The 26,058-nt window shown below is 39.4% G+C and overlaps 1 protein-coding gene across 15 annotated transcripts in view; it reads left to right on the top strand.

The window, feature by feature from the left end:
- LOC124290639 (phosphatidylinositol-binding clathrin assembly protein LAP-like) overlaps positions 1–26,058 on the top strand; it is a 66,100-nt gene that overhangs the window by 31,541 nt on the left and 8,501 nt on the right. For 2 of the 15 annotated variants that reach the window (XM_046727412.1, XM_046727410.1), the window contains exons 6-19: positions 774–830; positions 3,017–3,128; positions 4,667–4,773; positions 5,209–5,250; positions 6,455–6,478; positions 8,186–8,277; positions 9,987–10,110; positions 14,395–14,713; positions 15,109–15,177; positions 18,722–18,772; positions 19,326–19,730; positions 20,985–21,032; positions 21,852–21,893; positions 23,246–23,296. In XM_046727412.1, coding sequence (XP_046583368.1) covers positions 774–830; positions 3,017–3,128; positions 4,667–4,773; positions 5,209–5,250; positions 6,455–6,478; positions 8,186–8,277; positions 9,987–10,110; positions 14,395–14,713; positions 15,109–15,177; positions 18,722–18,772; positions 19,326–19,730; positions 20,985–21,032; positions 21,852–21,893; positions 23,246–23,296 — 1,543 coding nt within the window. The remainder of the gene's footprint in view (positions 1–773; positions 831–3,016; positions 3,129–4,666; positions 4,774–5,208; positions 5,251–6,454; positions 6,479–8,185; positions 8,278–9,986; positions 10,111–14,394; positions 14,714–15,108; positions 15,178–18,721; positions 18,773–19,325; positions 19,731–20,984; positions 21,033–21,851; positions 21,894–23,245; positions 23,297–26,058) is intronic. The other 13 variants (XM_046727414.1, XM_046727413.1, XM_046727411.1 and 10 more) reach the window with 12 other exon arrangements.

Below are 26,058 nucleotides of genomic sequence, written 5' to 3'. Positions count from 1 at the left end.
CACTTTGAAGATGTCAGCATGTTAAACTGCATGTTAAAGACTCAGCGAGATATCTCAAGAACTGTTCACTGGATTTTCTTCATAGACTTTCAAGACTTCCCTTGAATGTTTTTCAATAAGCAATTTCTTTATTACTATTTTTGCATATTTCATACACTAAGACATTCATGTCAAGGTCAAAGTGAGGGGCGTTGGGGTAGCCTAGTGGTTAAAGCGTTGGCTCGTCACGCCGAAGACCCGGGTTCGAATCCCCACATGGGTACAATGTGTGAAGCCCATTTCTGGTGTCCCCCACTGTGATGTTGCTGGAATATTGCTAAAAGCAGTGTAAAACCAAACTCAGTCAGTCAGTCAGTCAAGGTCAAAGTGAGTCTTGAAAATATTTGTGTGTTTGAACAACTACAGAGCAAGATATCAAGAGAGGTTGACTGGTCATGTTTTTGTTGATATTTAACTTCATCTTAAATTACGACCTTCACTTTCATTACTTTTTAAGTTTGATTTGATAATTTGCGACAAGGGATTATGTCACCTTAGTGACAATGCTTGTTTGTTATTTAATTAGGATTAATTAAGAAGGAATTAATTAGGGAGTACTCACTGTTACAACTAAACACTACTGATAAAGGATTATAGTTTCGAATCAAAACATACTGAGAATCCAATGATCGGTCGGTTGTCTCGAAGTTCGGATAACTTGATATTTTTCTTGGTCCCATGAATATCGAGACAACGGTGCTCGACTGTAGTTTCATCCTTATCTTGTCTTCCAGCTCCTGAAAGCGCTGCCAGTCCTTCAGAGTCAGTTGAATGCACTTATAGAATTTGACGTGAGTATGCTCTTGCTTCATGACTGTTGTTTCTTTGTTCGTCTTTTACTAATGGACCCCGTGAAGATCCAAGTTAGAATTGGTCTTCAGTAACCCATGTATCCTGTATTGTGTGTGAGTGATTGCGTAACTAGGACTGTATCCACCAACTCCAATCACATCGGTCCGGGTTAGAATTGGTCTTCGGCAACCCACGCTTGTCTTAAGAGGCGACTAATGGGATCAGGTGGTCAGGCTCGCTGACTCGGTCGACACATGTCATCATATCCCAATTGCGTAGATTGATGCGCATGCTGTTGATCACTGGATTGTCTGGTATAGACTCGATTATTTACAGACTGTTGCCATATAGTAGGAATATTGCTGAGTGGTGTTAAACAACAAACCAACCAACCAATCTATTAATGATTTATGTTGGTAAGCACAGTCAGTTCTTCACAGGATTTGTATACACTACCTTTCTCTATCTCCCATGAATACAAATGGAGAATTTACAGTGTCAAGTGTTAGGGATGCTCAAAGCAATGTGCTCTCCGGTAATGTTTGACAGAAGACGACCTGCCGCACACAATGCTTCAATATTACACAGGTTTCGTGTTTAGAATAGGTTTAGTTTGACTTCTGTGAGTATTTAATTTCGTTGTCAACTAGAACTAGACAAACATCCATGTGACATATAGTATGGACACAAATAGCACACTGTTAAGTGTCTCTCAACCCCCACCCTGGTTAGTTTGTGAAACACTGACTCACTAATAACTATTTCCTGCTGTGAAGTTCCCGATATTCTCTGTTGTATTTTATGTCACAAGCTGAAATCAGGAAGCTCCTTTTCCCCCAACATCTCTATTCTTTTAATAAGGAACATAATGGCAGGAGTATGTAGTCAAACTTTTCACAGTCTCATTGCTTTAGGGACAGTGGCGTAGCATAGTGGTCAAAGCTTCCTTTCGTCATGACGAAGGCCTAGGTTCATTTCCCATCATTGGCAGATTGTGTGAAGCCCATTCATGGTCACTCACTCACTCTCACTCACTCACTCACTCACTCACTCACTCACTCACTCACTCACTCACTCACTCACTCACTCACTCACTCACTCACTCACTCACTCACTCACTCACTCACTCACTCACTCACTCACCTCTCAAGGGATATGTTTGTTTGGTAATAACTACGATGTGCTGCTAGCTGCACAAAATACAAAGCTAAAATGGTTTTGTATTTTTAATAAGACAGTGGTCATTCGGTAAATTATCATCAAGATGCTGTGATCTGGTCGAAGGTCCCATGTTTTGCCCAGGCCTTGGTCTTTGTTAGGCTCTATACCAGGGATTTACCTTGAGTCCTGTATTTGAGGGTCCCTGGGACTCATGCTCGTAATTTTCAGGGGTCCTGGACTACAAAATTGGGGGTCCCAGACACTTAAATATTAGTATTAATACTGGTATTGTATTGTGTATCATGATCATCACATTGTTACAGTAATTAAATTGCAAATAATACTATAACCCAGCTAGTAGCAAACTCAGTGATAAGTTATTGTTACTTGATTGGAATTTTTACAAAAAATATTTGGACTTTTTCTGCGTCCCTTTGGATGCTCTAATAATTTTGTTGCATCCATTGCCAATTTTTATGCATGTAGCACGCAGGAATTCGCATCCTGTAAGTCCCTGCTCTATACCCATCTAGGGTGTATTGAAAGTTGTATGTCCAAATTAAGAGATTGTAACATAATGCATTGCGAAGTTAAATTATGCTTATTGTGATGATTCATATTGTAGACCCATGGTGTAAGCTTGCACCCTTAAGGATTGCTCTCTAAGGGCCCCATGGGTGGTTGGGTAGCTTATTGGTTAAAGCATTTGCTTGTCACTCCGAAGACCCAGGTTCGATTCCCCACATGGGTTCTGTATGTGAAGCCCATTTCTCGTGTCCCGACGTGATATTGCTGAAACATTGTTAAAAGCGGCGTAAAACCATACTCACTCACTTGAGAGCCCCACTTGGGCCCCCAGGGATAGTTACTTGTTCATGTTTGGCTAGATAGTTGACTAGACTAAATAATAGATAAGAGACTACATTTGTGTGCAATTATTATAGAGGAAACTAGAAAAATTTGATTGCATCATTCAGTTCATTCTTATTCACATCATGTTGATATGTTATTATTTTATCCACAGTGTACGCCAAACGAGCTGACAAATGGTGTGATTAACGCGTGTTTCATGTTGCTCTTCAAAGACCTCATACGACTGTTTGCATGCTACAATGACGGAATCATCAATCTTTTAGGTGAGGAGTTTGATACAAAATGTAGAAGTACATTGTCATAATATGAACCTGTATTTAAAGGATTCTGACTTGTATCTTTGCTTTGTATATTATGAGCTATTTATTTCCATTCATTAATGTGGCAGTGGGGTAGCCCAGTGGTTAATGCGTTCGTTCGTCACACCAAAGATCAGGGTTCGAATCCCCACATGGGTACAATTTTTAAGACCCATTTCTGGTGTCCTCTGCCGTGATATTGCTGGAATATTGCTGAAAGTGGCGTGAAACCCAACTCACTCACTCTAGTAAACAATTTGGGACAAGAGTTCCTGTAGTGGGTTAAGAGGTGGGACCCTCGCCTATGTTGGTTGTAAGAGGTAACCAGGCCCTTCAGACGATCAGATTTTGGGACTTGGTTGATAGTATGCCCCAATACCCTGACATCATGGACTCTCATAGAATCAATCACTGGATTGTCTGCTCCAGTTGCGACTGATTAAATACCAACATCACACCTGGAACATTGTTGAGTGCAGTGTTCCACATCCTCTTATGATTGTCCTCCGAGCTAAGGAAGTTGAGAATAGGCTGGCCTTAATGGCTGTGGAATTTGAATTATTCCTGAAGTGGGGACCTCTAGTGATCGTAGTACTTTTAGTGGAAACATACTGCACGCGGAGCAATGTGATTGCTTTGTAAGACAGTGACCTTCTCAGACCAATCTGCTCTTGTCACAGTATACTCCCTATAACAGCTGGCATTGTGTATTCACCTGATGAAGGTGTTGAATATTTCTTTAATACTGTATAAACTAAGGCTTGCAATCGATGTAGATTATAGAGATAGAAAATCATGAAATATGTATTGATCAACTATTGATCAATATCTGAGAAAAAAGGATTCTGAGCAAAAATGCCCCCAAAGTCTAAAAGAAATCATATTTCACATCACTAGTGAGCGCTGACATTTATGCATCAGATCACAAACAAAACAGCGTCCTGAACATAATGTACAGTCCGTTTGACTTCATTTGATTTGTCTCAAATAGCGAAAAGTGACAACAAAATAATGATCGTTTGTTAAACAACTTTTTTATTCGGGTGTCCAAAATTATGAGACAAATCCTCAGAGTTGGTCTGTCGATTTCATGTGACTTTGCACAGTTTGATTTTGTTGCACTTACTAGATTTTTTGTTAGTGAGCAATTCATCAGTCTCAAATGAAGTCAAACGGACTATAGAAGCATCCCTTAAATAAAATTGTACCTTTGCGGAAATTAACACTATATTTCATTAAAATGGTTTATGTATGATATCGATGACTCAGTATTCATGCTGATAATCAATTATAAATCTTCCCATCCAGGACATTTCTGATTGTCAATCTTTTTAGCCAGCCCCAGTACAAACATCACATGACAACTGTCTTTCACATTCACTTAATGAATCACCAAACATCTGGGATTTTGTAAATATTAAGATCTTTCACAGTATTATGTGAGCGGTTTTGTGATAGCTATGTTTTGACAGTTACCAGTAACAGAATTCTTCTTTTTACAGAAAAATATTTTGACATGAACAAGAAGCAGTGTAAAGAAGGCCTCGACATTTACAAAAAGTTTTTAGTCAGCATGGACAAAGTGTCTGAATTCCTCAAAGTTGCTGAGGTAATTATCCTTGTTACATTTTGTTTTCCATGTTGACTTTGAGTTACATATGATCCCTTCATGTTGGATCGTATGAAAAACTTTCACTAGATACCATTGTAAAACTATAATAGAAGTTACATTTTTACTTGTCAGTGTTTATATCAGGCATTACTGGCTGGTGTTGTGTGGACAATATTTCTGTCTTCTCATCAGAATTTCCTTAATTCAAGTCTTAACCCAAGGCACTTCACAATAGCTGTCTTGAATATTCCAATTTTCAACCAAATGATTCATGTTTATGCAAATTGTTTATCTTTGCATGCCCACTGCTTTTATCTTTCACATTTTAACAGAATTCTGCAGTATTTTCTCTACTGTGCTGATTATACTGCAAATAAACTGAAATTAATATGTGTTTGTTGATATGGTAAATACTCTGTTTTTCTTCCCCAGAATGTTGGTATCGACAGAGGGGATATTCCTGATCTGGCCAAGGTAGGTATCCATGACTTGCACAGGCTTTTGCTGACTGTCAAACCACATCATGACTTTTGCCGATTGTCAAACACATCTGACACCAACTGAGGTGATGTTTGTCTGCCGTTATGTCACTTCTGAATTCATCTGTAAAAAAATGTCCAGGTTGTAATCATGGCAGCCTGTTATATGGCACATCAGCACAGGGACAATAGCAGATGTTGACGAGTCTTTTATGTGATGATAAAAGTACCCTTGTATTCTCGTCGAAAGAATTCATGATGTGAATTCGTTTATGTGGTTCAGTTCGTTTGGGCAGACAAACATTGCTTTTGTTACTGACCTCACATGCTTGGTCTACTCAGGCAGTAATGGATGCTGAAATGTGCATGATGTCCCTAGCATGTAATATATAACATGATGATCTACAGTAGGAGTTGGGAGCATTGATGCAGTATTGTCCACATCTGATCTCTCACAGATCAAGCAGTACAGAGTTGCTGCTGTATTGAGCAGATGATGAATATTTTAAGCATATTGTAGCCATATGTATTATTGATTTACAAAGGTTATCACTGGTTCATGACCTTAATAGTATTCTTTATGGTAACAGATACTTAGTACTGATTTGTTTTCAGGCCTTGGATCATTTTGGTCTTACATGGTGTAGTTTAGTTGTCATCTTAGTTCCTGCATTCAGAGGAGTTTCTTTCAATAGTCTGTTTTGTTCCTTCCAGCTCTGTCTCTTGCACTGTAGACTGTAGAAGTAGATTTGTTATGAATCTTTATTTCTTTGTTCACACTGGCCACTCAGAAGTGATGCTCTCTATGTCATTTATAATTATAAACAATGACAGAAATTGTAACAATCACTCCTGATGATGAAGAGAAAATTTGATTATTTAGACTCGAAGAGAAGTTGAATAGTGAGATACAAATGTCATAATCATTGCTTGAGTTTTCTAGCTTTTACTTTTCCTTTGGTGATGTTTTCAGAAACTATAGGTTCTATAGCTTATGGTTCTAACAGTTCCGAACTGAGGTAAAATAGTTTTATTGTCATTCTTTTCAATCTTTCTTACTGTTCAAATGAGAAAAAATTGTATATTAAAGGCCCAAAAATATTTTCTTTTAGTTTGATGTTAATTGCTGTTCAGTTCTGTGTGGCCAGTTTCCTGTCTTTTTTTTGTTTGATTTTTAGTTTATTTCTGTTTCTTCCCAGGGAATGAGGAACAATACGAAAAGTGTAAGTGTCAGATTTGTGAAACAAGTTTGAATCCAGATGAACCCATAAGATGGAACGTCCTTTACTAACTTGTTCTGTCCATTTCAGCTTCAGTCTTGCTCTGTTAAATATCTCATCTCTAAAACCTTGTGAGTTATGCCCCTTTCAACAGCCTGCAACTATGTGTACAAGCAGTGGCTTTGTGCTGCATCAGCAGTATAGCATGCAAGTGTATTCTCAGGGTAAAAAATAGGGTGATAACAGCAGCCTGTGAACAAAACTATTGAGACTGCTAGCCCAAACTTGGTCCTGAGCATCATTTTAAAAAAATCATAGTGTGTACATGACCTGTTTTTGGTTAAGATCACTGGAACAAACTGACTTTTACTTGACTAAGGCTTTGGACAAGTGGCTTAAGTCACAGGTACATGCAAGTGAATCAAGTTCTCCAAAAGGAGTTTTCTTTCTTTCTATCATTTATATACTGCTTTTTCTTTAAAACACATTTTTTGGATTGTTTTGCAGAAAGAAATATCACAGATAATGATTTCAGCTAATGAAATATTTGTGTATGTGGCAAAATGAAAACAATTACTGTTTTCTGAATATTGTGATCCTCTAATACACATACCTTTTCACTAAAATACTAAACCTGTTTTATAAAAATCATATTGCTTGAAAAACATTTCTTTTCCTCTTCTTAATCAAATTAAGAAATACTTCCGCCTAACAGGCTGTAACCCAGTACCATGCATCCATGTTTTGCCAAATACTAGATGATAACCAACTTGTTTCGTGGCTTGTGCCAGTAATCTGCCAGCATGTTCAGGTGGAGGAAGTACTGACCAGTCCTGACACCGTCTATCATTGCTGCAAGTGTACTGCTCCTTCCAAGCCACCTGTAATGCATGACGCCAGTATTTGCTTTGTGTACTGCAACTCTATAGACAATGTGCATCAATGCTGTCCAACTGACTACATCTAGCCCATTATGTAGCATTGTACTTTAGGATTTTACACAACCATGTTGTATGATGTGTGATATCCATGCCACTGAATGGTGTGTTGTGATGTTTACAGGTATACATGCCTAATTGTATTAATGCTGAACCATATCGTAGGATATTTTCAGACATCACTAATGATGTTAGCAGAAAATTATGTCTTACGATGTTAACAGATCTAATGATGTTAACAGAAAATGGGGTCTTGTGATGTTAACAGATCTATTATGTTAACAGAAAATGGTGTCTTATGATGTTAACAGATCTATTATGTTAACAGAAAATGGTGTCTTGTGATGTTAACAAATCTAATGATGTTAACAGAAAATGGTGTCTTGTGATGTTAACAGATCTATTATGTTAACAGACAATGGTATCTCATGTCTTATGATGTTAACAGAATATGATGTCTTACGATGTTAACAGAAAATGATGTCTTATGTTGTTAACAGATCTAATGATGTTAACAAAGTGTCTAATAGTGTTAACAGAAAATGAGGTGATGTGTTTTCATATCTGATGTTAAGAGAACGATGTGTTGTGACATTACAGATTTAATTCTGTTAACAGAATGGTGTAATACTATAAATAACTTTGCCTTGTTATGGCATCTAGCTTTCCAGGCATTACTGGGTTACTCACTAACATATTGGAATGATTACTTCACACTATAGATGCTCTTAGTTGAAGTGAGTTGTGTGTTGACCTGGGTTGATTATTTCAGGCTCCAGCAAGTCTCCTCGATGCCCTAGAGCAACATCTCCTGTCTCTGGAGGGAAAGAAGGGATCTGTCACCACCACCACTGCCACCCCCAAGTAAGAAACACCTCCTCCACACACTCCACCACACAATCCGCTGGTCTGTCCTTGTGTTGATTCCATGACACAAGTCTGCTGGTCTGTCCTTGTGTTGATTCCACAACATAAATTAGTCCACTGGTCTGTCCTTGTGTTGATTCCATGACACAAATAAGTCTGCTGGTCTGTCCTTGTGTTGATTCCATGACACAAATAAGTCCGCTGGTCTGTCCTTGTGTTGATTCCATGACACAAATACGTCCTGCTGGTCTGTCCTTGTGATTCCATGACACAAATATGTCTGCTGGCCTGTCCTTGTGGTGATTCCATGACACAAATACGCCTGCTGGCCTGTCCTTGTGTTGATTCCATGACACAAATAAGTCCACTGGACTGTCCTTGTGATTCCATGACACAAATAAGTCCGCTGGCCTGTCCTTGTGGTGATTCCATGACACAAATACGTCTGCTGGACTGTCCTTGTGATTCCATGACACAAATATGTCTGCTGGCCTGTCCTTGTGGTGATTCCATGACACAAATACGTCTGCTGGCCTGTCCTTGTGATTCCATGACACAAATACGTCTGCTGGCCCTTCCTTGTGATTCCACAACACAATAAGTCTGCTGGCCTGTCCTTGTGGTGATTCCATGACACAAATAAGTCACCTGGTCTGTCCTTGTGATTCCATGACACAAATGAGTCCACTGGTCTGTCCTTGTGGTTATTCGACGACACAAATCAAGATATTTATGATGTGGTTGCTAATTAATCATCACCACCCCCAAGTAAGAAACACCTCCTCCACACACTCCACCACACGACACACGCTGGTCTGTCCTTGTATTGATTCCATGACAAAAATAAGTCCGTTGGTCTGTTTTTGTGTTGATTCCATGACACAAGTCTGCTGGTCTGTCCTTGTGTTGATTCCACAACAAAAATAAGTCCACTGGTCTGTCCTTGTGTTGATTCCACAACACAAATACGTCTGCTGGCCTGTCCTTGTGATTCCATGACACAAATACGTCTGCTGGCCCTTCCTTGTGATTCCACAACACAATAAGTCTGCTGGCCTGTCCTTGTGATTCCACGACACAAATAAGTCCACTGGTCTGTCCTTGTGATTCCACGACACAAATGAGTCCACTGGTCTGTCCTTGTGGTTATTCGACGACACAAATCAAGATATTTATGATGTGGTTGCTAATTAATCATCACCACCCCCAAGTAAGAAACACCTCCTCCACACACTCCACCACACGACACGCTGGTCTGTCCTTGTGTTGATTCCATGACACAAATAAGTCCACTGGTCTGTCCTTGTGTTGATTCCATGACACAAATAAGTCTGCTGGTCTGTCCTTGTGTTGATTCCATGACAAAAATAAGTCCTGGTCTGTCCTTGTGTTGATTCCATGACACAAATATGTCTGCTGGCCTGTCCTTGTGGTGATTCCATGACACAAATACGTCTGCTGGCCTGTCCTTGTGATTCCATGACACAAATACGTCTGCTGGCCCTTCCTTGTGATTCCACAACACAATAAGTCTGCTGGCCTGTCCTTGTGGTGATTCCATGACACAAATAAGTCACCTGGTCTGTCCTTGTGATTCCATGACACAAATGAGTCCACTGGTCTGTCCTTGTGGTTATTCGACGACACAAATCAAGATATTTATGTCAAGGGCGTGGTTGCTAATTAATCATCACTATTTCTTACAGACCAGCAGGGTTTGCCTCTGCACTGTCAACTATCTCCAACAACAGCTCAGCGTTAAATGTAAGCGAGGATGAAAAGAAGCGGATCCTAGATGAGGAGAACCAACGCCTACACCAGCTGAAGGTAGTAAGTGTTTCATATAAGCTTGACACCACCACGGTCATCGCAACTGGACATCTCTTTCTCTACTGCTACTCTTAACCTGATCTCGCCGTATGCCTGCCTGCCGCCTGCCCAGGCCGCTGTTCAGTGTCGACTGACGTAGATGCCTCCTGCATGGACTCAACTGGCATGTCGTCATCGTCGCTGCTGTTGCTGCCGCTTATGTACAGTCACCTGTGCAGCCCAACTGCCATCAGCCAGATGTGAACAGCTCTCTGCCACAGTCATTATCTCCCTTTGGCCTAAAAAACTCTCTTCCGTACACTTCCATAGTGCGCCAACTAAATGCATAAGTTTTTGCAATTTTAGGACATGTATTAGTTTTCATGTTAAAAAGAACTAAACAGTCAGGAACCATCTCCACATGACTGTATATTTGCATTATTGTACAGCCCATTATGATATTAGGAAGCCATGGATTATCATGTCTTAATCACTGCATATTTGACAAAACTGTTTCATTAGGAACATACAGTATTAAATTCATAGCAGGTACAACAAAATGTTTCTCTTAGTGCCTGAATTAATTTTGTAGAAAAGAAATTGAATAGGTTATGCAGTGGCACAGGGCTGGCAGTGGTGTGAAACCAGTTGAACCCGGCAGGTTGTGTGGAGAGGTTTGTGGTCACCCTAGACTAACATTAACCGTGTCTTCACTAACATCCATGTTGTTTCATGTACTTCTCACATGCCTGTAGTCGTAACAGGGGACACAGACAGTTTGCTGCAGAACAAAGATAAGACTCTCTAGATTAATGAATAGGTGCCATAAATTGGACCTTTTGCTGAGTGGATTTTGTTATAGTTACCATACTTCCAGTGTCAATATATATGTATAATGTCAACAACCTGGTCTTGCTCACAGTTATGAGCCATTTTCACAAGAGACGATAATCCAATGTAGCCTGGACATTTTTTATTCTTCCCTGTTTTGTATCACATTTTGTTGTATTTATTTTTGGAATGACATCCACTATGGAAAAAAATGCATGTAGCTTACGTAGGGAAATTTATCATTTCAGTAGTCATTTAGAATTTGAATTTTTTTTAAAATATGTGACTTTGCAACTGAAAGAAATTCGTGTTTCCTGGTTCATTACTAGAGCATGTGTTTGTTTCTGTTTTAAATTGTTTTCTACAAATCTAACACTGAAACAGTGCACACTTCCTTTATACGTAGATGTTGCTTTCAGTAATCTCTGCATGACCTTCCTAGTGCTTAGTGTCAATAGTTGTTGTAGAGCACAGTGTAGATACAGCTCTCTCTTCTGTTGCCTTAGGTACAATGTGTGAGGCCCACTGTCTGGTGCCTCGTGTCACATTGCTGGATTATTGCTATAACTGGTGTACACCATATTCACTCACTCACTCACTCACTCACCCGCTTTGCTGACCTAAATAGTCTGATCGCCTTAGTGGCTGATGGCTCTAGGTACTGACACGGTACACATAACAGTGACATGTTTCTCAGTAGGCACAGTTTTAATGCACAAAATTGATAAATCTTATATCCTATTTGACAAAGGACCTCAGGTTAGTCATGAAGGCCATTTCACCATGATAATCATTGAAGAACAAGGCAAGTTCATGTCCCAATATGTAAAAAGAGTTGAATCTGTAAGTATTATCAGCCTGATCAACTGAAGAGTTGGTCAATAAAGGACAGGCACCGACCTATATGTAATGACTTACCTGTGTAGTATAGAGGCCAGGTATCAATCTATGTATAATGAGTCACCTGTGTAGTATATAGGCCAGGTATCAACCTATGTATAACGAGTCACCTGTGTAGTATATAGGCCAGGTATCAACCTTTGTATAACGAGTCACCTGTGTAGTATATAGGCCAGGTATCAATCTATGTATAATGAGTCACCTGTGTAGTATATAGGCCAGGTATCAACCAATGTATAACGAGTCACCTGTGTAGTATATAGGCCAGGTATCAATCTATGTATAACGAGTCACCTGTGTAGTATATAGGCCAGGTATCAATCTATGTATAATGAGTCACCTGTGTAGTATATAGGCCAGGTATCAACCTATGTATAATGAGTCACCTGTAGTATATAGGCCAGGTATCAATCTATGTATAATGAGTCACCTGTGTAGTATATAGGCCAGGTATCAATCTATGTATAATGAGTCACCTGTGTAGTATATAGGCCAGGTATCAACCTATGTATAATGAGTCACCTGTGTAGTATATAGGCCAGGTATCAACCTATGTATAATGAGTCACCTGTGTAGTATATAGGCCAGGTATCAACCTATGTATAACTGAGTCACCTGTGTAGTATATAGGCCAGGTATCAACCTATGTATAATGAGTCACCTGTGTAGTATATAGGCCAGGTATCAACCTATGTATAATGAGTCACCTGTGTAGTATATAGGCCAGGTATCAACCTATGTATAACGAGTCACCTGTGTAGTATATAGGCCAGGTATCAACCTATGTATAACGAGTCACCTGTGTAGTATATAGGCCAGGTATCAATCTATGTATAATGAGTCACCTGTGTAGTATATAGGCCAGGTATCAATCTATGTATAATGAGTCACCTGTGTAGTATAGAGGCCAGGTATCAACCTATGTATAATGAGTCACCTTTGTAGTATAGGCCAGGTATCAACCTATGTATAATGAGTCACCTGTGTAGTATATAGGCCAGGTATCAATCTATGTATAATGAGTCACCTGTGTAGTATAGAGGCCAGGTATCAATCTATGTATAATGAGTCACCTTTGTAGTATATAGGCCAGGTATCAACCTATGTATAATGAGTCACCTTTGTAGTATATAGGCCAGGTATCAACCTATGTATAACGAGTCACCTTTGTAGTATATAGGCCAGGTATCAACCTATGTATAACGAGTCACCTTTGTAGTATATAGGCCAGGTATCAACCTATGTATAATGAGTCACCTGTAGTATAGAGGCCAGGTATCAACCTATGTATAACGAGTCACCTTTGTAGTATATAGACCAGGTATCAACCTATGTATAACTTGAGTCACCTGTGTAGTATATAGGCCAGGTATCAACCTATGTATAACGAGTCACCTGTGTAGTATAGAGGCCAGGTATCAATCTATGTATAATGAGTCACCTGTGTAGTATATAGGCCAGGTATCAACCTATGTATAATGAGTCACCTGTGTAGTATATAGGCCAATGATCAACCTATGTATAACGAAGTCACCTGTGTAGTATATAGGCCAGGTATCAATCTATGTATAATGAGTCACCTGTGTAGTATATAGGCCAGGTATCAACCTATGTATAATGAGTCACCTGTGTGTAGTATATAGGCCAGGTATCAACCTATGAATAACGAGTCACCTGTGTAGTATATAGGCCAGGTATCAATCTATGTATAACGAGTCACCTGTGTAGTATATAGGCCAGGTATCAACCAATGTATAACGAGTCACCTTTGTAGTATATAGGCCAGGTATCAACCTATGTATAATGAGTCACCTTTGTAGTATAGAGGCCAGGTATCAACCTATGTATAACGAGTCACCTTTGTAGTATATAGGCCAGGTATCAACCTATGTATAATGAGTCACCTGTGTAGTATATAGGCCAGGTGTCAACCTATGTATAACGAGTCACCTGTGTCGATATAGGCCAGGTATCAACCTATGTATAATGAGTCACCTGTAGTATATAGGCCAGGTATCAACCTATGTATAACGAGTCACCTTTGTAGTATATAGGCCAGGTATCAACCTATGTATAATGAGTCACCTGTGTAGTATATAGGCCAGGTATCAACCTATGTATAACGAGTCACCTTTGTAGTATATAGGCCAGGTATCAACCTATGTATAACGAGTCACCTGTAGTATATAGGCCAGGTATCAACCTATGTATAACGAGTCACCTGTGTAGTATATAGGCCAGGTATCAACCTATGTATAACGAGTCACCTTTGTAGTATATAGGTTAGGTATCAACCTATGTATTATGTGTATACACATTTGTGGCCATGTTGCAATGCTTAGTAGTAACTTAGTGTGCATTAAGAGTTATTCCGAAGGGGCAAATTTTGCATTGTTGGTAAAATTTCTCCTTTTGAATCTTCTGAATTTGTGTTTGAGATTTTGGCTGACATTTTATGTTGTGGACTGTTGATAAAGATAAGTCACCTTTCCCTCACCCCAACACTTGAAAAATGTCAATTTTAATATTTTCACTTTGGTGATTTCAATGAATAAGTTTAACTGTGCATTGTAGGAACAGCGAATGAAGGAACTACAGTCAACTTCCACTACCACGCCAACCTCATCGCCGACCACCCAGTCAAACCCATTCACAGCAGGGACAGCGACGACCAGATCAGTGGACTTGTTTGGGCCCAATTCCCCGACAGCATCGTCCACTCCTGCAACCAATGGGAAACCAAGCGATGACTTGCTCAGCCTCAATGCCAACCCATTTGCACAGAACGTAGAGAGTGTAATGGCTACAGCGTATGGCGGACAACAGCAGCAGCAGCAGCAGCAGCAGCAACAAAACAACCCTTTTGCAGTGAACACAGGCTGGAATACCAACAGTATGTTACATAGTCTCTAGCTTTGTCACTTCATTCGTGGGTTCAATAGCGGCATGGATGGCCTAGTTGTCTGAGAAGCTGCAATTTGCTGTGCATGTGTGTTGAATCTTTTGGCATCCAAGAAACCTGTTACTCTCACAAACTCTCTTACATTATTGCTATAAATCCTGTATAATTCTTACAAATCCTCGACCTCTATTAGAATAAATATATGCAGCATGAAACTACAAAAAATAATTCGATTTTTCTTCAATACTATGAAGAGCAGATACGTTTTCAAGCATGCCCTCATCATGATATTGCAGAAATATTGCTAAAGTGGCTTAGGACCATACTCACTCACCCCATTTTCCTGCTTGTAGCAAAAGAAGCTCATTTATTTGATTTTGTTCCAGACACAGCCAATTTTGGCAATGAAGTTGACTTTGCAAAAGCATTCAACAACACCAATACCCCAGCACAAGGTAAGATGGCTACTGCCTTTGGTACATTTTTCAAGAAATTCCTTTGCCAGTATGTGTAAGAAGCTGGCTTTTAAAAACCATTTTCAGCACATAAATAGGAGCCTGCATAATTTGGTGTCAGTGTAAAACCCCAATTCCACAAACTGCTTTCTACCTCATATAATAATGAAGTTGTTGCTATAGTCTTGACAAGATGTGTGAACAGGTCTTAATCAACAACCATGTGTGTATCTGTGCCCAAGAATCCTCATGAACTCTTGCTTGTTATGATGGGCAGGGAATAGAAGGAGTGTGAAGCAGAGAATATAGACAAATAGCTAGGCAACAATGACAGCTGACTGATGGTTTCCAACCAGGGCAGATGTTAACCTGCCAGATTATGTACGTTGGGTTGGTTGGGATAGCCTAATGATCAAAGCGTTGGGTTGGTTGGGATAGCCTAATGATCAAAGCGTTGGGTTGGTTGGGATAGCCTAATGATCAAAGTGTTGGGTTGGTTGGGTTGGTTGGGATAGCCTAATGATCAAAGTGTTGGGTTGGTTGGGATAGCCTAATGATCAAAGTGTTGGGTTGGTTGGGATAGCCTAATGATCAAAGTGTTGGGTTGGTTGGGATAGCCTAATGATCAAAGTGTTGGGTTGGTTGGGATAGCCTAATGATCAAAGCGTTGGGTTGGTTGGGATAGGCTAATGATCAAAGCGTTGGGTTATCATGTTGATGGGTTGGTTGGCTAATGATCAAAGCGGGTTGGTTGGAATAGCCTCATGTCAAATTTATCATGTTGATGAGTTATGATGACGTGGTTTCAATTTCCTGCATGAGTAGAATGCGTTAAGCCATTTCTGAAGTCTGATTGACGGTGGAATATTGCTATAAGCAGAGTAAGGCCCAATCACTCACTACTTCTTCCCTGAGGAGGATAGTCTATTCTAACAAAGGGGTGGTGGGGTAACCTAGTGGTTAAAGCGTTCACTCGTCATGCTGAAGACCTGGGCGTCATGCTGAAGACCTGGGTTCGATTCCACACATGGGTACAATGTGTAAAGCCCATTTCTGGTGTCCCCCGCGATGATATTGCTGGAATATTGCTAAAGGTGGCGTAAAACTAAACTCACTCACTCTGTCACTATTCTAACATAGGGATCAAAGTATTATTTTGAATAAAGGTTTAATGAACATATTCAGTGATATAATCATTGATATGTGAGAACACATAAACATTCACCTTCAATATAGACAAAAATGAGACTTGTTTTAAACTACTACTCTAAATATTTTAATTCACAACAAAAAAGAGGTAATTTTAGTGAAATCTTATTAGTAATTGATTTTTGATTGTGAAATCACCATGAGATCACCCTACAGACACTCTGGTATACAACTGTAACATGTAGATATAGTGTACAACACCATTCACCTGCCCCAGCTTACAAGTATTAAGTATGTACAGTACACACAGAAACATGGCTTCCATGTAGTCTGTTGCACAAATCAGGCTGGAATTATCAGATGTAGATGTCATGCTTGGTGCTGATATTAGGAAAACAATTTTATTAATGTCTTCCACAAACTGACCTACCGCATTAGCCATTCAAAATACCCTGTTCCAATAAGTGCATCCTGACCACCAGTAAGATTAATCTGTCTCTGTAAGTAATCTTTATAGGGGCATGTGTACCCAGACATGAAAGTGCTGAACTATTCTATAGTTTTACTAAAAGACAAAACTTTGCATGCCTGTCCTTATGTCCCTATTTTCTTGTGTAGTATATATCATTGCCTTTTAACTACACTGATCTTTTGAAAACAAATTTGATATTTAAATTTAATCAGTTCATAGAAAACTTCCTCCCCAGACAATTGTCTTTTTTAAAATTTCTGGAGCACTTATTATGACAAATACAGTAACTGCAGTAGAACCTAGTTACTCTGAATATACATGGATAGGAAGTAGATAGTGCTGGTGATGAGAACACTAATACAGAAGTATTGACCACTGTGACAGATTAATTATATCGTAGGATGTAATCAGGTTTTCTTAACTTCTTTTCAGTTGTATATTATGCAAAATTTGGAGCACCTTTAGAATACAGCACTGTAACTTCTTATGAGAACAATCTCTGCAGTAGGCCACATGTCTATGACTGTATTTCTTGGATTTACTCTGTATAACAAATTTTAATCTACCTGATATTACAAACTGATTTTTCACTGCAAACAACCCTAAACATTGGTCACCTCAGTCAGTATCGGTTACCATCAGCAGTTGATACTTTCAACAAACGTGTAATTATTGCTTCAGTACACATACAGATTAGTGTACCTCAGTTGGTCTCGAGTTCTAAAAACCACCAAAGCTGCTACAGGTGCAGATATTAAAACATATTCAAGTAACCATGGTAACAAATACAGATTTAAGTACAGAGTAATCTCAACAGTTGTCATAGGTTGGTGTGACCATGTGTTACAGTATATAACACTGTATTAAGACTAAACAACACATCAGTATGAAGAGAATGTGACACATCAGTACGAATACTATGCTACACATTATACATGCTGATACACAATTTACCTCGTCTCCTTAATAAAGCATACAACTTTATGAAAAACAACTTGTTTATTGTATAGAGCAACATTTCGGTTACACTGTTTTCAAAATAACGTTTTGCCTAAAATGGCGTAAGAGTCAACACCAAAATGTCGTTCTACGCAATAAACAAGAAGTTGTTGTTACCATAAAGTCGTATGCTTTTTTATTGACTCACCAACCTAGAATTCTAGAATGCCAATCAAACATGATGTCCTGCTTAGTCAGTAGTAAGAATAGCCTGCGTGACGACATTTAGCACTTGGAGATACATCAGATATGTACTGAGTGAGTGATACAAAGCTATTAACTCTTGCACCAGACTGTCTTTTATCACATCATAGGATTACACAATCTGAAGACAGCTTTAAATGTCTTTCTCGGTTGTGTTTTTTTTGTTTTTAAAGAAAATCTACTTCAAGAAATTTTGCACAACACCCTGAGTAGCATACCTGATGGTATGTGTGATAGAAAATATAACAGACTACATCACAGAATATTTGATATACACCAAAAATACCTTGTGTTGCTCTGCACAGAAACATTGTAGCTGGCAACTGATTTTGTTCATATTTTTATTTGCATTTCTCTCTATTATTTGCACTGTAATTTTTATCTATTCTTAAAATTAATCTGGATTTACTGCCCTTTGCAGTTCACAATTCTCGTGCTCACATAGGCCTTAAAGCGCCTCTCTAACTTCTTGCATGCTTCACACAATTCTAACATTGTCTTTTAAATGTGCTATTTAATACCAGTGGAATCACAACTATGCCATTTGAGAAGTGTGAAGAAGGCAACATTTTAATAATGTTTAGTATAAAATCCAGTTGAAAACTAATTCATACTTTGTTGGAAATAAATAGTTTTGATCATTGAAAATTTGAAAATGTTGTGATCCCATGCTTTTATGTTTAACCTATGCATGTCTCATTGCATGTGGTGTACTAACAGCAGGCCTGGAGACCCACCCACTCCCGGCTCTGGACACCACGGCACCACCAGGTACACCCCTTGCACCCACACCACGCCAGCATACACTTACAGGCACAGTGACAGTACATGACACAACAACATTACCCTCAGTTCCATCCTTGCTCCCTCCTTCTTCCTCCTCTCTCTCTCTTTCCCTCCCCCCTCTCTCCCTCCCTCCCTCTTCCTTCTCTCTCCCTCCCTTCCCCCTCTTCCTTCTTTCTCCCCCCTTGCATCTACAGTATAAGCATAGCCATACTCTAATTTCCTTACTACACACCTCACCCCCTGCACCTACACTGTGCCAGCAAACACATGCACACCCTAGAGGTCCATGACATTGCCATATGTTAACCTATTGGCCTTCACTATTATCCATTATACTTGTTGTCTGGTAAGTTCTGTTGAATTGAATGGCATTACTTTTGTGTGTCAGTCTGTGACATATGCTTCAAGACGACCGATGTGCCAACCGTGTGCCTTGTAAGCTCCTCTTGTGCAATGCAGTGAATCATTATAATCTTGGAGCAACCTACCTGTCGAGCTTGATGTTGAACTTTGACCTTGCTGTTTGTGCTGCGTGAAGCTGGGGCTGACCTTGGTTCTCCCCTTGACCCTCTGGATCCATCGCGTCACACCTCGGGAGCTACGGAACCTGCGTCCTTTGGCCTGGGAGGACTAGATATGTCTGGGGCACCAGACCTGCAGACTGGCTCTATGGGGATGCCCATGGAGGCCCCAGGGGGTCCCGGTCAAACAATAGGGATTGGCATGACTACTGGAAGAGGCCCTAGTCCAGTAATGGGGATGGGGATGAACCCTACTGGGTCTCCTCTTCCAGTGAGGATGAACATGGGGATCGGGAGATCCTTCTCAGGGGATGGGCCAGGGGATGGGGATGGGGATGGGAATGGGGACCCAAGCCAGATGGTAGGTCTTGGTGGCCCGGCACTGTCTCCTGGGCCTGTGCGACGCGGTGTCAGTCCCACAGGTAGACCATCAGCCTCCATACATCAGGCAGTATTTGTTTCTTTGTCATGTAACACATCGTGTCTGTATATCAGTCAGTGTATAAATCATTTATAACCTTGTGAGACTTTCAGAACATGTTGATTGGTCCACAAATGTTACATGTTGGAAATGTCAGTTTTGTAAAACAATTCTCACCATTTGGCCAGATGTCAAAGTGTGTGTTTTATATGGATCTGAAAGAGTATATGTTGTGTATACTACCTGTGTGTACCGATGTGAGGTGGTCATCTGCAAGTGTAGTTAGATTCCCATTAGCTGTGTAGACATATATATACGACTCGGTTCAGTAGCAACTTCAGCAGTTACATACCTTCTGTTTACCTCATTTCTTCCAGATTACAATATGGTGTGCCTATCATTTCCACTGTTGTGAAGTTCCAGTGTTCTGACTGTGTATCTATCATGTATGGTCTTGTATGACAAAGTATTGTCTAATTGTACCAATCTTCAGTCAGTATAACTTCCTTGACAGTCAGTATGGTCGGTCGATATCCGTTTCATTCGAGGACAAGTATAACACTAATTCCTTCAATGTGTGTTATTCTCATAAATAACCTTGGTGACTTACATGTGAAAATGTAGTCAGATACTAAAGCACAAATTCCGTTCACGATTTTGTGACACTTTATAGAGACATAGAACATCTTTGATTGGTTGTAATACACAGCATGAGTAGTTCTTAGCTAGTGGAGATATCAAGTTGATATTATTTTCCTTTGGTTCATTTCTGGACGAATTAGATCCCTAAGTTTGTGATGTTATTTCTACCTGTTAGATGTTTAGTGTGTTCATAGATCTGCGATATGTAATAACTGTATGCAATCAACGAGAATAGCTGGAAGATTGCTGATGTTCTTGTCAAACAATATTTACCCTCTGTATATTTTTAAAGCTGGAGGAAAATATGCTATTATACTCTTCAAAGTTAAATTAAACTAAACAAATCAGGACAGTCTATATTCAAAGATAAAGGAATTAAATTGATTTTAACTGACATTAAATTCAACCCTTTCTGGTACACAGTTGCATGTTAATATTGATGTCTGCAACTGAAGTTTCCTATAATTTTCAGCTGAACATGGATTATTCTTTACCCATGCTTTGTTTTATTTGAAGGACGAGTGACCTATTTGTTATGTAGCCAGTGAGCTAGATGAACCTGGCATGTATGCATTGTGTAGTTAGATCTGCTAACATGCTGGTTAACTTGTAGGTTTTGCTACAGGCGAGTGTGGCCTGTCACCCGCCTCTCCTAGCCCAGGTTAGTACGGTGTTGTTGAATATCCCTTCCCATCATGCATCAGACGGTACACATGCAGACCAAACATTTCTGGATATCTTGTAGTCAGATATATATTCTACTCAAAAGAAGTTATAGAGCTCTTCATCTTTTTCTATATGACTTCAGTTAATCTGTCATGGCCTGGCCAAATATATGGTACTGGAAGGTTAAGAACACTCAATTTCTTTATGGGATTGCAGTGAACGTGTCATGACAGGACAGATTACCGATAGTAATATGAAAGAATGGTGTGGTCCTTAACTTCTTTTGAGTGATATACATACCAGTTAGGAAGAAGCATTGTTTCGCTCTCTGTAATCAGAATTTGTGGTAACAGTAAATACCTCAGTTTGGAAGGTTTTTTACAAAACATGTTCACATTTTGAGGTGTCCAATTCAGGGAAAGTGATGTCTCTTAACTTCTCACATTGCAATCTGTGTTTTTCATAAAATGATTGAGATTTTACATTGAAGAAAAATGACGTCTTGTGCCTTTCAGTGGGGTCTTGACTTGACACACAATGAATTGTTATGATATCATGAGATATCCTTTTCAATAAAAATGTTATCTTTTTTCCTTTTAATTGAATCAATCATTAATGCTACTTCTTTTTGAGATATCTGGTACTCAATTCAGGGAAACTTTCATTGTTGTAGTAAAATGGGATCAGTGATCAACACTAATTCTCGATACAATTTTGTGAGAGGATTCAGGGAATGTTCCTTCCGTTTCTTGGTATGCCTGTTGTCTGTGTCTGGCTGCCAGTATCTGATACCTGCTGTCCTGTCTGCTTGCAGCACACCTCCCTCGAAGCACCACCCCCACCTATCTGGAAACAGGTACACCAGGAACATTCTCCAAAACACAACATCCTTTCTTTTCTTGTTTCACTTCACCATCACCTTGTCTCAGACAGTTACTTACTGTGTCCAGGACAGCTGGTATTGCATGGCCGGAATCATTTGTACATTGTGACACATCAAAGGAATTCTTTTGTTGATTAGATTTTCATTCTGTGACTTTATACTCTAGAGTACTTTATACACCTTTGTCCTTTCACGTCCAGAGTCTTGTTCAAAAGGATCTTCAAGCTAAGACTAGCATAAACTCAAAGCAATGGTCACAGTGAAAAGATAGTTTTTTCGTTGAGGGTTCAGCTTCTGTTCACTGTTTTGGTCATCTTGCAAGGATTTCCGAAGTGGCTCTGCATATTGTCAGTAATGGCATGTCCCAAGTGATGGAAAATATACTGGTTATGTCCCCCTTTGTTCTTTCTTCAAAAACACCATGGCAGTTTACTGAAGGTTTAGAGGTGAATCATAATTCTCAGTCATAGATGTAAAAGTTCAGATTTATTTCAACTGGTGTAAAAGTTGTTTGTTTTTGTATTTTGCAAAACATTTGTTAAGAGTAACATCTGTAGTCCCTAATTTATGAGTTGGCTGGGAGTAAGACATCCATTGGCTTTTTCATGAGATTTCTTACATCAAAACCAACAGCATATGTAGTCTGTGATTTGAAAAAGTCGTTATGCTTGGGATATGATAATTATGAGCATGACTATCAGTTGTTTTAATGTGATTTTGTCAGGTTTATCAGAAACATTTTTAATTCATTTGATTATTGTGTGGTAGATGTTCAAGTTATATCTTGGGTTTCAATCCCACTTTCTCTTTGATTAGTCGCTAGGTTTGTTGGCACCACTATTGTGGTTTTTCCTGTATTGTTTTGGGTTTTCTTGTTACATGAAGCTCACATGCCTTGATATTGTAGGAACTCTCTTCAAGAGGTGAAAAAACCCAACTCGCTTACTCAAGTTACATATCTTTAAATGTGGCAATGATGTTGAAAGTTCTATTACAATAGCTAATTCACTAAATGTGTCTCTTTGATTAATCATTTTGGCTCCAAATTGACATGAAGAAAATTATGATAGATTGTGAAGCTTTGTATTGTCTGACATTCTACAGTTTATGCAGTATGTAGATGTACATGGACAGGTTTATGAGTCAAGGGACTCAGTTACTGCCTTGTTTATTTTGAGCACAGAACCCTCCTTTAAGGGACAGGAATGTTATGCACTCTTTCACAAGAAAAATGCCCACATTAGTTGTTAGTACCATGTTGAAATATCACTTTGTGTGTACACGGAGCACAGTGTTACCTTACACATGTATGTTTGTTTGTTTAGCTGGTTCAGTGGGGCGCACCAGCCCTGCCCTCGGACTATCTGACACCAGCGGTAAGACAGAGGGATGACATGTCTGTCTGTCATTTGTCTGTCCGACACTTGTCTGTAGTGGTCATGTTGTACTAGACAGTAGATATTTTTGTTGGTCATCCCAACTGGGAGAAACTGTCCAAGGAGCCTACCTGTATCATCTCAAACACTCAAACTGTACCGATAAGATTTGTTGACAAATGAAACTTCAGAGTATCCTGTCCACTTGTCTTGGATGACATTCCAAGCCTGTGGGCAGGCATGGTGGTCAGGAATATCCTAAAAGTGCAATCTCGGGCTGGATGGCCATGCATGTCAGCAGTGAAAATCGGCTTAGTGTCTGGTATAGAATCTAATTCTGTCTGAATTGACCAGGCTTGATCTTGTGCAAATTGACATAATATGCTATGACATTACTAACTTACTGGCAATAGTTAGACTTCCAGATACGCTTGTACACCTGCACTGAATATGTAGGCTGGATGCCAAGTGGCGTTACCATGGTTGTATGGAGAGCTCAGATCAAAGTTGGTGTTTGACTGTTTGAGATGAACTTGTAGAATTTGATTTTCTAGTGATTGTAATGAGTATATGTATGTTTAAGCATAATGTTGGGTTCATTATTGTTTTCCTCTTTATCATGTTTGAATTTTGTTATTGTTTCTAATGTATATGTGCACAGTTTGTGTAGAATAACATGGTACAGTACATCAGTCATCTTTGAGTGACCTCATTGAGGGGTGGTAGGCACATGTTTACACCTGATTGGTGTTTCACTGCCTCTGTTTACACCTGTTGATTTTCAGTGCAGTATAACCTTTGGGTATTCAACATGCCTTTGTGAGGGGGTATTCAGTGCCATGTGTCATTTGTTTACACCTCTGAGTATTCAGTGCCTGGTGTTTGCACCTGAAGTTATTCAGGGTATCCATTTGTTTACACCTCTGGGTATTCAGTGCCTGGTGTTTGCACCTGAAGTTATTCAGGGTAGCCATATGTTTACACCTGTGGGTATTCAGTGCCTCTTGTTTACACTTGTAGGTATTCAGTGCCTGATGTTTACATCTTAGGGTATTTACGGTAGCCATGTGTTTACACCTGAAGGTGTTCAGTGCCATGTGTTAACACCTCTTGGTATTCAGGGTAGCCATGTGTTCACACCTGTGGGTTTTCAAGACAGCCATATGTCATTTCTTTATATTAGTGGGGTTTCAGTACCTCTGATGTATACCTGCTGGCTTTGCACGGCAATTCCATAAGTCATGTTTACATGTATAGGTGTTTGTGGCCTGATGTTTACACCTGCAGGTGTTTGAGTTGGAATATGTACCCAGTGTCCAAACTATTTTAAGTTTAGGCAGAACTTCAGCAACAAAACCTCAACTATCCTTGTTGACATGGCTGAGCCTGTATTTTGTATGGAAGGTTTGTGATGCTGATTCATGTTGGCTTAGCCTCCCTTGCCAACGCTGGAAAATAGCACAAGTTGACTGGTGTAGAAGGAGTCTTTGGATGAGGATAAGATGCATTGGAGGGTGCTTCGCAAGATCTCGATGTGTGGAATGATGATGATCACACAATATATGAACTGAACAAAATGTTCGGATCATGTACATTTTGGGGATATTTAATGTTTTGGTGTTCGCACTCTATGCTTATGCTATTATCCCCCCAAATTCTCATGTTCCCCAACTTTGTTGTTCAGTATATATCATGTTACAGCTGATATATGGCTACAGTTTGCTGTTATTACCTATGAGGGCGAACATATCGGGGTTAATATTTTTCATACGATGCCCTAGGGCAAAATATCACTTTGTCATGGTGACGTGACGTCATGAACAAGGCTATGACGTCACGTTTTTTCTGTGACATTGCGTTCTACATGCGGCGATGGCGGATAGCCAGCCTGTGTTTGAAAGTAGATTTGGGTTTATTTTCCTCAATTTGACGACTTCGGTAATAAACAGAATATTATACTCGTGCCCATATCATACTATGTTTACGACACTCGTGATTAAATATCGACATATCCCTCGCTCTCGCTCGGGAAATACCAACATTTAGGCTCTCGTGTCGTAAACATAGTATGACATGGGCACTCATATAATATCCTCTATGTAATATTGCCACCTGTGATGTTGGTCAGCAACCAAACAAGACATGCTGTTTGATGCGGCATACAAGGCTGTTCATTCACACCCAAGAATGAATTGATAAAGTGTTATTCCCTCCTACAGCGTCTTTGTAAGCAGTTCAAGAATATTGGTTTCTATTGCACAGTTAATTACTATTACCTTATTTAGATTGTTCAGTATTTTGCTACACTTTTTACTGTTTGTGTTTTGATATGATGGTCAATATTCTGTATGGAAAGTGTTTCAACAAAAGAAGAAATCCATGTGGTATTTAATGTGCATCCATGATGGGTTTTTTCAGTGTCAGTGTTTTCTGTTACACCTTAGCATGTCATTTCTTTTCAGATTTCCTTTAGTTTTATGTATCCTGTATCCTGGATAGAGAACTCATACACAGACACACATGCATATTATTATGTTGTGTGTGCCATGTTTAATCTATTATTATGAACATGAAAATTTATTATTTTCTTTATTGAAAGATGACATTTGTTCTTCACAGTGTAAAGGAACTATCTGAAGTATTTAATGGCATTTTTAACAGTCTTAATTTCCAAAATTTGAGGATTTAGTTAAAATGGTATATTTTCTTGTTCATATTAATGTAAAATTTATGGTGTCCTTTACATAACAATGTGTTTTGTC

The sequence above is a fragment of the Haliotis rubra genome, unplaced genomic scaffold (genome assembly GCF_003918875.1).
Source record: "Haliotis rubra isolate DU_JTF1 unplaced genomic scaffold, ASM391887v1 Scf47, whole genome shotgun sequence".
Classification (NCBI taxonomy): Eukaryota; Metazoa; Mollusca; class Gastropoda; order Lepetellida; family Haliotidae; genus Haliotis; species Haliotis rubra.
The sequence above is the reverse complement of the archived record's forward strand: the minus strand, read 5'-3'. Positions and strand labels throughout refer to the sequence as shown.